Genomic DNA, 14,254 nt, shown 5'->3' with positions numbered 1-14,254 from the left:
CCATTTAAAACATTGAAACTTTTCTAGTATCTATTTGTAACACCTCTTCTGCCTGCCACTTAGGAGAATAATCCAATAGTGCTTTTGTAGTGTAATGTGTCCGGGAAGGTAAACTGTGTGTCCCTGCCTAATTCCTAGCCGGAGTAGCCACTCTGGGCCCTGGGATTGGTCCAGGTCGGGCCATCCAGCTCAGTAAGGTCCGCTTGCTTATATTTAGTCTTTCCAAATGGTTTTATAAGTGGCATAGTCCATTGTGCTGCTTGCTTTTATGGATGATAAAGGTTGGGGAGGATGAAGGAAGTATAAAGGCTTGAATTTGGCAATCTCTTTACCGGATATCTATTTTAACCCCCTCTGAAGTTAATTTACATAAAAGCCAGCTGTGTGTGTGAATTTAAAGTCTTTTATTCTTATTACCACAGGGATAAGAGTGTCAGCATTTATTGAATTTATGGTCTTACTCTCCTGGGTCTGGACCTCCTGGCAGCTTATAGTTCCGTTTCCTTTGGATAACAGGATACAGCTGGCCGCAAAATGCTCACCTGTGGAATAGCCATTTGGACTTTTCTTCTCCATATAGATCTCTGCAAGGCAGCAGAAACCATTTTTTTTTTTGCAGGAAACCTCAAGCTTGTGTTAAACACCAAAGAGAATTGAAATAACACGTGTATGTGTTCCTCTTACCAGAGGCACCGGCCATCATGTGGGAGCGTAAGTATAGGGGTTAGCAAGCAGCTCCTTGCCCTTCCCGCTGCTCTGCGGCCACTTAGATGCTGTGGAATTCCTCCACTCTGGTCCCTAGTACGTCTGTGGCCCATTGAGCACGTTGATCAGGCTGGATTACACTTGGCAAGGTCCACACTACCTTTAATGAGCTTCTGGATTAACCTTCTGGGACTAGATGGACCTTAGGTATTTGGATTTTGATTGTTGTTCTTACAGCTGTAGCTGGGGATCCTTTACCATCACGCGGTACAGAAAAGCTGCTGATTAATTTCTGTCTCTGCTGTGCAGGTCAGTCAGTATTTCTTTGGTATTTATTGGGTGCTCAGCCCTGTGCCCGATGCTATGGCAGGGGCAGTGGGGGTGTGGAGGGGGGGTACAGACGGCATCTGCAATGAGGTGGACCAGAATAAACAAGTTACGGAGCAAAGGCGAGCGCAGGAATAAAAGCACAAGGCAGTCTGTGACTTGCTGCTGGTTGTGGGTTAGATGGCCAGCCGTCATTCTAAGATCAAAACCAGCAAGGGTGGAGGGCGTTGTAATCAGCGCGGTGCATGCAGACGGGGCGTGCAGGAGCTGGGGGGACGGTGTGTGTGTGTGGGGGGGTGTGTGTGTAGGGTGCAAAGCTAAATGAGGCTCAAAGGTAACGCACTGAGCGCTGTCCAGAGAGAGCAGAAGGGGCATGGGGAGCCTGGATGGCTTCTGAGAGTTCCTCGAACATAAAGCGCATATTGAATAGAGCACCTTCTCTGTTGGCGTCTACCCTTCCCTCAACGATGCCCTTTATTTAGAATCGGTCCAGCACAGCGTTCGGATGGGCCAGGGGCTGTGGGAGTTGAATGGGTGAGGAGGCCATTGCCCACGCGAGGCCGGCAGAGCAGGAACTTCATGTATTGAGTGTTTGCTTGTTGACTTCCAGTGTAGTAACCGGTTTACCCCACTCTGTTGTTCTTATCGTCCCCCATTTTACAGATGAGAATCAAGCGTGGAAGTTAAGTAACTTGTCCACGGTAATGCAGCCAGTCGTGCCAGAGTGACACCTCAGATGCAGGCTGATCTGTCTCCTCTGAGTGATACTGCCATTCTCGTTCCCATCCTGGCCTTCTTCTACTGTGATTGTTAAGAATTCCTAAATGCTTAGCAGGTTGTGTCCAGTGTAGACGAGGACGTTGCAGTCATTTCTTCCGTTACTATCGCCGTCGTTCCTCAAAGTGACGTACCGGGAGTTGGTGTAAAATAAATATATTGAATGTTTAACAAAGGAAATGCAAAGGTTTAGTCTCTGCTGGCCACTGCCAGTCCCCAGCTGCCGTGTGTGTCCACGGATGCAGCTCTGGGCTTATGAGCCCCAGGGTACATCCACCTTTAAGGGGGAAGCTCTAGAAAAACTAAGACGGATTAAACGTGCCCCCAAAGCTGCGATCACATTTTATTTTTAAGCTTTTCTCATCTTATCTTGAGTCAGGGCAGATCTCAGTGCCATCCCCTAGAATGTCCTGAAGAGAAGAGGTTGCCATCCCAGAAGAACCTTTCTCAGTGATTGCTTACTTCTGGGCAGGCCGGCGGGCTCCAGAACGAAAATAGCCTTCTAGGACGGTTGAGTCAGGGTGCAGATGGAGCATGGAGAGATTTTCTCCAGGTGATAAGACCCTGGCACTCAAGCCGACGAGCAGAGGCAGGTAGACTGGCAGTGATTCCTGCTGGGAGAAGAAGGGGCATGTGGGCTGCTTCTGAGACCCTTCTACTTGTAGTTCTGTGGCCAACAGGGATTGTCTGGGGTTTGGGCTGAGGACCCCAGGGTCTGTGGGGATTGATTGAAAAGCCAGCCGTCACTTGTTGCTCCTCAGGGAACCCATGGTGGGGTCTGGCCTGGCCTTACTGGTTGTTAATGCTCGTTCCCCAAACACTTGCTCTGTCTGGGTTTGACTTTAGACTATGTGATGACAAATGTCTTCCAGTGCTGCGTTTTATGAATCTTTGTACCTGTAGTTCTGAATGAACAAAAATTTGAGCTGAACAAAAAAGAAAAGGAGGGGAAGAAAAGAAAAAAACTGAAGGGGAGATTTGTTGATGCTCTTGCCATGGTATGTCTGTCATTTCTTCAGGGGAGAGCCGTGTCCCAGTGGATTTTCTCCCGTCTCCCTTCCTTGGCTTCTGAGGCTAAGCAGCTTGGAGGGAGGGATGTGGACTCACAGGGGTGCCTGCCCTGCCCGCTCTGCCATCATCTCCTGCCTGCACTTGCCATTCCTCTGTACAGATCTGAACTCACTGAGCCGGCGTGCCTCTCAATGACCCTGCGCTTGTCCCGCTGTGTCCACTGGGTGACACGCCTCAGGGTTGGCCGCCTCCAGTAAGCTCTGCCTGGGCTTCCACCTCGAGAGAGTATATTGCTCCTTCCTGATCCTTGTAAAAGTTTTATTACCGTACATACCATACTGTTACATAATTATCTGTTTGCATGTATATGCCCCTTACTAAATTGGTAGGGGCCATGTATCATTTATCCCTAAAGCTCAACAAGGATACATGTAATATTTTAGGGGCTCAGAAATTTAGAGTCTTTATGCCATTGAGTCTTTATGTGCCAGACAGATTCTCATACACACATATAAAGAGAAAAGGAGGCCCTAAGCCCTAAAAAGATGGTGTGCTCTCCCATATGAATTTCAAAGTAAGCTCTAAGATGAGGGGAAGAAAGAGTTCTGATTTTTAAATTATCAAAAACTTTAATTATTTTAATTAACTATCGTGGTAAGACTTCTGATCTTTTTTATTCCACAATAATTAACTTTGTGTGTGTATGTTTGCCCTAAATTCAGGATCACTGGGAAATCCGGCACTGATAAGAAATTAAACGAGTGAATTGGGTGTTACTGTTTTTGTTGTTTAGTTTCTTGTTTGAATTCACTGTGTCCTTTCTGTGTGTGTTTCCCTCTGTTGGACTCTTCGTTCTGTTCATGTCCTGTCTACCTGCCATAGGTCCCCCTCTGTATCTCACCCCAATTGCAACCAGTGCTTGGCTTTTTTTCTGGTGCTTAGTACCACATCATGTGATGGTGGGACAGAGCGGGGCTCACTGTGCCTCAAGGGAATCAGACACAAGTTGGGGGTCTCAACACCTTTGTTTCCCAAAGTGTGGTCCACGATTCAAAGGCCAAACCGCACCGGGTCCGGTCTTCTGATTTGGACTCTGAGGGTGGGAGTGGGGGCGGGACATGGAAAGAACAGGCTTCGTGTAGCCGGGCCTCCAACTGAGGTGCCGGTGCACTGAGATCTGAGATCCACCGCTTAAAGCTAACCGCTCAGTTATTACTTAATGAAGGTGTAAACAGCAGGAGTCATTTATTAGACTCCTGCAAGATGTCCTCAGTCCCTTGGTTAGGAAATATATTTGGTGCGTGCAGTATTTTATATTTTGTGTAGAACTTGACATCTTCAAAGGGCCTTTTCACTCTTGTAACCCGCTTCTTTTGTTCAGAATTCCATGCTGCCTCCCGCCCCCCCCCCCCCCCCCCCCCCGTGCATAACGTGTTTCTCGCCACCACCAGTCCAGACGCCTTAGGAATGGAGGAGTCTTTGGAGCCTGTTACTTTCCTTGAGGAAGAGCTGAGCATTGACTGCTTTACAAGAATCTAGAGTACGCACTGTCGTTTCCGTGTTTGCCCTCACCCCAAATGGGTGCGGGTTTCGAAGGCTGCTGTAGCCCAGTCTGAGCAGGGTCCCTGGCCATGGAACTTTGTTTGAAGCACATCCTGCCCTGCAAGTACGCTGTAGGTAAAACAGTCTATTTATACTTGGCTGAGTCCCAAACACCTGCCCTCCTTCTATTGAAACTGAGGGAGGTTTGCACCTCTTTTTTGTGGATTTGGAATCTTCCCTGTTGTGAATAACGAAACCCATGTCCATTGAAGTGATGTGTTTGTCAGACCTGAACAGCCGGTCCTTAGGAAATGGACTGAGATCACCAAGCGAACAGGTTTAAGAGAGTTTGCAGTTTGCAGTGTAATTACCTGATACAGTGCTGGGGGGCCTGTGGTTCCCCTCAATCGCGGACGTTGCATTAATTGCGGGGTACCTGTTAGAGGGTTCTCTAGTGTACTATGTGGGTATGGCTAAAGCATACCGAGTTTGGTGTATGTTACATAAAGGTACAGACATTTTTGTTTTAATTGCCTTTCTCTTATCAGTTCTAGGGACCATTAGTACAGATTGTAGATTACAGTTTGCACATATAGGAAGAGTCTTTTTATTCATTTCTAGTGTACTGTGTGGTACGCCGGGCGGTGTGTTTAAACACTGCGCTTGACTTGTCTCTTTTCACTCTCCCACCACCTCCTTGACATAGGCAGGAGTTATTATGCTCTTTCTGTTCTCTAGTGTACTGTGCTAAGGAGACTGAACTTGGGGTGCTTACCCGTTTTATTAGATTTCTTGTCTGGAGAATATTATGCAGCACCTTATGCCTTTCCTGTATTGAGAAGTGTTTTTTAGCTGAAAATAGCTTTGAGATGCGTGAAGGTGTTGAATGAGGGCGGACTGCTTCTTTGCCTGAGTAAGAGGCAGCTGGCTAGTTTCTGACCAGGAGTTGGCATTCTGTGGCTCACTGGCCGAACCTAGCCTCCTGCCCTTTTTTGTAAATAGAAGTTTTATAGGAACGTGACACACCTATTCATTTACATATCGTAACACAGACCATCTGACCTGCAAAGGCTAAAATAATTACCATCTGGCTCCTTACAAAAAATGTTTGCTGACCCCTCCTGTAGAAACCAATTTTTTATTTAGGTGTGTGTGTGGTTCTTGGGGTTTTTTTTTTGTCTTTTTTTTGAGCTTCTAAGGTTGTTTTGCATTCATTTGTTCAGACACATTGGTGGGGGATGGCCTTCCTGTCCTTTGCTTCCCCCAAACCAATCAAAGTGCCACATCATTTCATGCCCTAGTTTCTGTGTGAGCCTGTATACTGACTGTATTTCTACATAGTCCTTTGCATGGAGCGTAAATTGCAAAAAGTTCCAAAACTTTTGCTACCGTTAACCTTTATAAGCATTGTGCACCCAACGCTGGTGCATTCTGGTGAGGGTGTGTGCACAGAACACTCTGTAAAGAAAGGCTGATGAGAGTTGACATGAAAGTGCAGGAAGAGATTGCAGCCACAGTCTTTGTTTCTCTCATCTAAAGCGCCCTGAGATTTCTTACATGTGGGCATTGTGGGGGAATGTAGGTTTATGCAATTGAGATAGTGGCGTTAAAATTGGGTGACAAAGTAAACATTATTTTTATACAACAGTACAATATTAAATTTGTTTTCTTACAGCATTTTGAAAAAAATGGGAAATGTGGGAAGAATAAAAATAATTACTGTGCTTGTTACTGTTTCACACTCCTCAAATTTATGACTTATTGGAACTCTTAGCTGATTACTACTGAGTAGAAGATTTGATGAACAAACTTTTAACCACATCATTTAAGTCTTTGAATTTTGATATTTTCTTTCCTTCATAGACTTTCAAATGGTATGCAGCCTTTATTGTCTCACTGTGTCTGTCATGTGTTGTACTTGTGTTAGGTGAGAGCAGCCCCTGTAAATTTGCGAACTTGCTCAGTTATTCACTAGTTACTGGATAAGGAAGAAATTGTAGGGTTTTCTGTCTTAAAACTCCTCAATGAAATCATTAGATGGGCATAGTACATTTGTCAAATTTTCCCTTTGGGAAAGCTTGATCAAGTCTATTGATAAAACAAACACTTGTAATTGGTCTTAGTGTGTAGGTTTTGTTTTTAAGTGCATTTACTCGGAACTAAAGACTGTGTTCCTATAATAGACTCTTTCCTTTAGAATGTGGTTCTCAAGTACAGTAAGTTTGCTTAAATGTGTAAAATAAGTTAATGCATTATATGTGTCGGTCCCGAGAAAGAAGATACCTACCAAGAAGGACTCCTGGTGGCTAACTGGGCTCAAATTTAAAAGCAGAGCCCAGCAGCCATTTCTACACAGGGAGAAGCCTACATGGAACTGCCCGCCTGCACTTTGTTCCTGACAGCTGAGCTAGAGCCTTTATAAAGGAGTTTCAACCAGTAGGATCTGCGCTTTCCCCATCCAATGGGACCTGGCACAACTATATCCCCATCAGCATCTTCACTGACCAATCAGAGCGGGTCCATTCCAACCAATCAGGACAGTGCTTTCTGGAGCAGTCAAACTGAGGATTTGGAGTCTCCAGTTGCATGAAAATGGACCAATCAGGGACCAGGGGCGGGGACTTCTCTTTGTATAAGTCGGCTTCGCTCCAGCTCAGAGTGCATTTGCTTTTCCCACCACTGATGGTTTCCTGGCTGCCGCTGCAACACCAAAGACTTCTCGCTGGACCTCAGCGGAGCAGAGCAGGTGGAGAGCAGAGCTGAGCTGTCTGTGGGAGAGGGGCCTCAGCCGAGGGCCGCCTCACGGCCGTGCTGTTGTCATGACTGACTTAGAACCCTCTGGAGCTTTCTCCAAACTGTGCTGTTCCACAGCCACACTGTCACAGTTGAGCTGTTTGCGTTGAGCAAGGTCTCCTCCTTCACCGCACCCCATATTGGGGATTCCTGTTGGCGGGGAATTGGTGTAAACAACCATTGACCATCAGTTGACATGTGTAGCAAGTTTTTGATGGGTTAGCATCAGAACTCTGACTTCTCAGTTTTAGGACCAGTTTGTTGGTCTGGAACTCCTGTCGTTTGTATTACTTTTCTTCTTACTCTTTACATTTTGAGGTAAATATTGTCTGAGAGAGGCTTTTAAAATGGTATCCTACTCATTTGCTATTCTGTCTCCTTTTTGTTTTGTTTTTTTCTTTTTGCCATAGAACTTATCACTATTTGAAGACCATTGATTTTAATATTTTACTTATCTGTGTTACTCCTGGAATAAGCTTTGTGAAGCGGCTGTACCCTCAGTGCCCTGAGGAATGCCTGGCACATTGTAGACACACAGTGATAGCTGAATTAACAAAGTCAGGGAGAATCTGTCTTGTTTGTAGAATGAGGGCGAGAGGGGGAAGTCAGTTTGTAGATGGTGGTGGTTAGCAGGAGATCCTCTTCAGCTTTTGGGGAAAAGCATAAGTTTTCAAACTGGGTTTTATGCTCTCCCACTTCTTGACATTTGTGTTAAATAATTTAATCACCCAAAGACTCAATTTGTTTCACCAGTGAAACGGGGGGAAAGAATATCTTTTTATGGGGATTAAATATGGTATTGGATGTAACGCTCTATAAATGTTAGTGCTCTCTTTCCCCCGTATCCCCGTGTGTGCCATCACTGCAGAAACCTAAGGCAACCTGAACTTACCAATCCATTGCGTCTGGGGTCATGGCCTTGCTGACTTCTGACAGATTCATTCTTTCAACAGCCTGTGTTGCCAGCGTAACAGTGACCTGCTCCTTTGACCAGTGCTGGAGGACAGACACTTTTAATCCTGATATCAGAACAACTTGGATGGGTTTTGAATTTGAAATATGTTTAGACAAGTTTATAATTCCAAACTGTTCAGGTGGCATCAGCCCTTCCTTAAAGCCATGTGAGTTTCCCCAGCTCTTTCGTGCAAATGCAGTGGGAGCCACTCCCGTAAGTTGATGTTTGTGGTCCGTACACACAGTCACCCTCGATTTCTCGGCAAATCCAGAAACATCAGAGGACTGGTTAGTCACTAGTGTGTCTCCATAGATTTCTCTGATCCTTAGGGATTACCAAGGTGTTAATTCCTGTTTCACTTCCCCCTGATATGTCTTCTGCTTGTGATGACAACATTTCAGAACGTTAGTTAAGACAAATTGGTTCCTAACTTTGTAGGTTTTTTCCAATCCTTTGTTCCAGGCAAGTTTGAACAGGACCAGGAAAGCTGATTAAGAGGGCCAGTGAGCACAGTGAACTTAATTTTAAATTAAATGGATATTTAAGGCATTGAGAAAGTACTGAAGCGCTTCAATCTCTCCCTTTAATCTCTCTTCTTAATTCATGGTTGCTGTTTGAATCTGATGGGCTGGAAATCTTGATTTTTTTTTCTACTAAAAGGGTTGGTCATTGCTATATTTTGCAAGCTTGATTTTCAGCGTGGATTTCTGCAGGTGATTTTAGCACCTATGGGAACAGAACTCATTAAATGAAGGCAGGCAGGATGAGAAGAGAGAACCAGAAAGTCTGTTTCAGTGTGGAGGGTGCATGAATGGTAGTGGGCGTGGAGGTGGTCAGTCAGTGTGGGGGAGCCAGCTGGCTGCCAGCACCCTATGGCCTGTGTCCAGCAGACGACAGTGAAGCCCTGTGGGTTTAAGAGCCTGGTTTTTTCCCCCTGTGTGAGCCTTAAACTTGGACATACACGGCCTGACCAAACGGGCAGATCTGTGAGGATTTTGCTATTTAAATTGTGTGTTATCGCTAAGACATTGCTCTTTATTCTAAACATTTGGTCATTGATAACCTTCAATTTATGCTGTTTGGATTTCAGTTAATAGTCAGATTTTATAATCTGGTAGAACGCCAGTTGTGGGACTTTTATCTTTTTTTTTTTTTGATGTATGAATGAATTACTGTACTGTTGTTTTTTGTTTGTTTCTAGATTTTACTGGGGAAGGAGAACAGGAGTTTATTGGGAAACAGTGTGTACTTCCAGGACTTTTTTCCAAGTCAAGTTGTTGTCCTTTCAGTCTTAGTTGTGGAGGGCGCAGCTCAGCTCCAGGTCCAGTTGCAGGGGGCGCAGCCCACCATCCCTTGTGGGAGTCAAACCGGCAACATTGTGGTTGAGAGCTCGAGCTCCAACCAACTGAGCCATCCGGGAGCTCAGCGGCAGCTCGGCTCAAGGTGCCATGTTCAGTCTTAGTTGCAGGGGGCGCTGTCCATCATCCCTTGTGGGAGTTGAGGAGTCGAATCTGCAACCTTGTTTTAGAGAGGCCAAGCTCCAACCAACTGAGCCATCTGGCACTTGCCCATGTGGGAGTCGAACTGGCAGCCTTCGGCGTTAGAAGCACAGAGCTCCAACCACCTGAGCCACCAGGCCAATCCCTGTACTGTTGCTTATATTGCTGATTAGTATATGTCTTAATTTACTTTCCTATTATGGGTAAGATACTTCTTTAGATCAAATTGTAGTGAAATTAATTGGGTCTGCTTTTCTGACTCTTATGAAGGGATCACCTTACTCTCAAATTTCGGGTGTTTGGCAAAGGCCCTGCCCTTCCAAAGCCCACGATTCTGGACCGAACTATTTTTCGCTTAGATGAAGTCCTGGCCAGTCCAGGTCACCCACGTACCGATGAGTGGTCTTCTTAATATTTAGGAATATATTCTGCAATCCTGGAAGTCTTCTCTGAAGGTCTTCGTAAGCTTTTTGTGAGAATTCATTTAATGAAAATAACAGGAGGGAATTCAGCTATTAATTCTGAGGATGGCGACATCTTTTAGTTGTTGGAGGCCAGCTATAGCTGCCCTTCCCGGAGGGAAGAGCAGAGAGGAAGGGAGAGCCCTAGTGATCCTGTCTCTCTTTCCCCAAGCTCCCTGCTGAGACTGGGACCGGCTTAACCAGCCTCTGGTTAAGCGGCATTTTGTGAGTTTGGGGGATTATGTAAAAGCCTAACTAAACATACATTGTTTTTGCTGTACTGGGGACTGCATTTAATGGTCTGTTCGTAGTTGAAACTTCTTCTGTGACAAGGAAGCCTTTTGTCTTTTTCAGTCAGAAAATCTTTCTCTCCACTTGAAAAGATTGAATCTGGGCTGCAAGGAGTTTTGCAATCTTTGACCTTGCCTTCCCAAACCTCTACGGAAAGCCAGTATCCAGTAATCTCAGACTTCTGAGTGTGCTCAGATAGCTGTGCTTGGCGTCTGGGACTTTAGGTGGTTTTTATATTTTTGATGCTAACTTTTAATTGTATTCTCATTTATTTCTCTCTCTTTTGTTTCAGTGTCCTGGGTCATGAAACTTAATCCACAACAAGCTCCATTATATGTGAGTAAAGCATGAGATTTCTTTTCATTTCGTACTTATCCATGCTGTTTACATTTTAAACTAAAACAAAGCTCTTGTGATTATCAAAGAAATTTGTAACCATCTACACGTGACTGTATTGGCGTAGTACACTTCAGAAATTGAATTTGATTTAGGAAATACGAAATGATAATAAGTTCATGGTACTGAGTTGCGAACAAATAGCTGTAAGACTTGTGAGCTAAATTAGTGGGGGTGACAGATACTCACAGAAGACAATTCCCTGCAAAAGGATATTGTGGCTTCTTTTTACCTACAGGGCATTTCTGTAAAAGTGTATGGAGAGCTTCCTCCTGCCGTCGTGCGTTACCCTGTGTTACAACTAGGTGGCGCTCTGTCACTGGCAAGAGTGCTGTTTAGGAGTCTGAGTAAAAGTTGATGCATCATCTCCCTAAAGGGAGGGAATTAGAGGATGAAATGGATAAATGAATGAATCAGGGCTAGAAAAGCTAAGGTCTGCGTGACTTTTTGGTGGTGGTGGTGGTGGTGGTGTGCGAGTGAATTAGCTGAATCGGGGTGGGGAAAAGTGCCTGTTGTTGAGGCGTCCCCTAAGAGGTATGGGTCGTTTGAGCTGCAAGAGGCCAGTGGAGTTTGGGTTGGTGTGGCCTGGAGAGGCCGAGAAACATTTCTTTGATGGGAGAGGACTTGAGTCAGGCCTCGAAGAATAAGGAACGTTTTGTGGGGCGAAAAGTCCCCAGAATTTGTCCAAGACACAAGGCAGATGGTAGAGGGATGGGTGGCGGTGAGCGTGGTGTGTGGTGAGTGCTGGGAGGGCGGGTAGTGGAAAGTGACCAACTCCGTTTGTGTGGGGGGATATGGGGCCATCAGTCTGCACGGACGGTGGGGGCTCGATGGTGAAGGCAAACTAAAGTGCGGGGTTTTATTTTGTGGCCACTGAGGAGACTTGGTGTTGATTTCAAATCTGCCGCTCGTTTTATGCATTTATTTTTAGCCATGCCGTGTTAATAACAGGCATATACTTTTCTAACAAAACAAGGCTGCATAGATGATTTTTATGTTAAGTGTGGCATTTGAAGAAAAATACACGCGTCCTTAGAAGATACTTTATATACGTGTTTTCTTTCCAGACTACTCGGAGAGACTTTATGTTCACCACTGGGTTTAAACATGAACTAAATCCTTGGACTTTTAAAAACAGCTTTTTGCGTTATCATTCACATAGCATAAAATTTACCCATGTAAATTTATGATTCAGTGGTTTTTAGTACATTCATAGATGTGTAATTATAACCGTTACCTACTTCATTTTCAGGACATTTTCATTATCCCCCCCACTCCGAAAAAAAACCCCCACATTCATTAGCAGTCCCTCACCATGTCCCTTCCTCCCAGCTCCAGACAACTACTTATCTACATTAGGATAAGTAGCTTTATGGATTTTCCTGTTCTGGAAAGTTCAGGGAAATGGCATCATGCAAGCTTCTGGCTTGTTTCACTTAGCAAAGTGTTTTAAGGTTCATGTTTTGCATTAGTACTTTGTTCTTTGTATTGACAAATAATATTCCATTGTATGGATAGGCCACATTTCATTTTATCCATTTATCAGTTGATAGGGATTTGGGTTGTTTCCACTTTTGGGCCATTACGAATAATGATGCTGTGAACAGCAATTTGTGTGTGTGTGTGTGTGTGTGTGTGTGTGTGTGTGTGTGCACGCATGCAGGCATATGTTTTCATTTCTCTTGGGTATATATTTAAGAATATAATTGCTTGCTTACGTGATAACTGTGTGTAATGTTTTGAGGAATTGCCAATCTTCTACAGCAGCTGCACCATGTTACATCCCTACCAGTAAGGCTGAAAGTTTCCGTTTCTCTATATTCTTGCCTATACTGGCTGTTATCTGACTTTCGTCCGTCCTTCCTTCCTTCCTTCCTTCCTTCCTTCCTTCCTTCCTTCCTTCCTTCCTTCCTTCCTTCCCTTCCTTTCCTTCCTTCCCTTCCTTCCTTTCTTTCTGAAAGGGAACAGGACTTTATTGGAGAACTGTGTACTACTTCCAGGACTTTTTTCCAAGTCAAGTTGCTGTCCCTTAGTTGTAGACTAACTAAGACTGCCTGCTTAGTTGTAGAGGGGTGCCGTTCAGCTTCAAGTTGTTCTTTCAGTCTTAGTTGTGGAGGGCGCAGCTCAGCTCCAGGTCCAGTTGCCGTTGCTAGTTGCAGGGGGCACAGCCCACCATCCCTTGCGGGACTCAAGGAGTTGAACTGGCAGCCTTGTGGTTGAGAGTCCACTGGCCCATGTGGGAATCGAACCGGCAGCCTTTGGAGTTAGGAGCATGGAGCTCTAACCGCCTGAGCCACCAGGCCGGCCCTGACTTTTATTATAGCTATCCTGGTCGGTGTCAAATGATATCTCATTGTGGTTTTGATTTATGTTTCCCTAATGCTAATGATTTTGAGCTTCTTTTTATGTGCTTATTGGCCGTATATGTATCTACGGATAACTGTCTATTTGCCCGTTTTTAAATTGGGTTATGTGTCTTTTTATTGAGTTGTAACTGTTCTTTATATATTAATGGATAACAGTCTCTTATCAGGTATATGATTTGCAAAAATTTTCTCCTGTGGGTTTTCGTTTCACGTTTTCTTTTTCATTTCACTTTTGATGGAGTCTTTTGAAGCACAAAAGTTTTCCATTTTGATGGTGTGCAGTTCACCCGTTCTTTCCTTCCTTGCTTATACTTTTGGTATTGTATCTAAGAATGTTTCGCCTAACTCAAGGTCGCAAAGATTTACTCCTATGGTTTCTAGGAGTTTCATAGTTTCAGCCTGTACATTTAGGTCTGTGACTCTGGAGTTAATTTTTGTGTGTGCTGTAAGGCAAAGATCTAACTTCTTTCTTTTACATGTGGATATCTAGTTGTCCCAGCACCATTTGCTGAAAAGACAATTCTTTCCCCATTGAGTTATCTTGGGCACGCTTGTTGAAAACTAGTTGATCATAAATATAAGGAATTATTTCTGAACTCTGAATTCTTTTCCTTTCATTTAGGCCATCTTTAATTTCCTTCATCAATATTGTATAGTTTTCAATGTACAAGCCTTGTACTTTTGTCAAGTATTTTACTCTTTTTAATGCTACTGTAAATGATAGCTTCCTAATTTCATTTTCCGATTATTCATTTCTAGTACATAGAAATACAATTGGTTTTTATATATTGATCTCTTAATCTATAACCTTGCTGAACTTATTTATTAGCTAGTGGTTTTTTAGTGGATTCCTTAGGATTTTCTACGTACAAGACCATGTCATGTGAAAATAGAGATCGTTTTTCAGATGTCTTTGGTTTTGGACATTGGAAGTTTTTGATTAGGGGACTGATGTAACTAAGTAATTGTGTTGGCAGAATAATGGTTTTCACGTCTTAATCCCAAGAAACTGAATATTTATCTTATATGATGGAAGGAACTTGAAGATTTGATTGAGTTAAGGATCTTGAGATGGGAGATTACCTTGAATTATCTGGGTAGCCCAGGAGTCACAAGAGTCCTTAAAAGTTA

The 14,254-nt window shown here is 44.1% G+C and overlaps 1 protein-coding gene across 14 annotated transcripts in view; it reads left to right on the top strand.

The window, feature by feature from the left end:
* AKAP13 (A-kinase anchoring protein 13) overlaps positions 1–14,254 on the top strand; it is a 309,763-nt gene that overhangs the window by 105,574 nt on the left and 189,935 nt on the right. For 13 of the 14 annotated variants that reach the window (XM_033100202.1, XM_033100201.1, XM_033100203.1 and 10 more), the window contains exon 2: positions 10,654–10,697. In XM_033100202.1, coding sequence (XP_032956093.1) covers positions 10,665–10,697 — 33 coding nt within the window. In that variant the 5' untranslated portion in view covers positions 10,654–10,664. Of the gene's footprint in view, positions 1–686; positions 712–10,653; positions 10,698–14,254 lie in introns of those variants that run through there. The other variant, XM_033100198.1, reaches the window with a different exon arrangement.

Source organism: Rhinolophus ferrumequinum, chromosome 28 (genome assembly GCF_004115265.2).
Source record: "Rhinolophus ferrumequinum isolate MPI-CBG mRhiFer1 chromosome 28, mRhiFer1_v1.p, whole genome shotgun sequence".
Taxonomy (NCBI): Eukaryota; Metazoa; Chordata; class Mammalia; order Chiroptera; family Rhinolophidae; genus Rhinolophus; species Rhinolophus ferrumequinum.
Note: the sequence above shows the minus strand (reverse complement) of the source record. Positions and strands in the feature narration are given on the sequence as shown.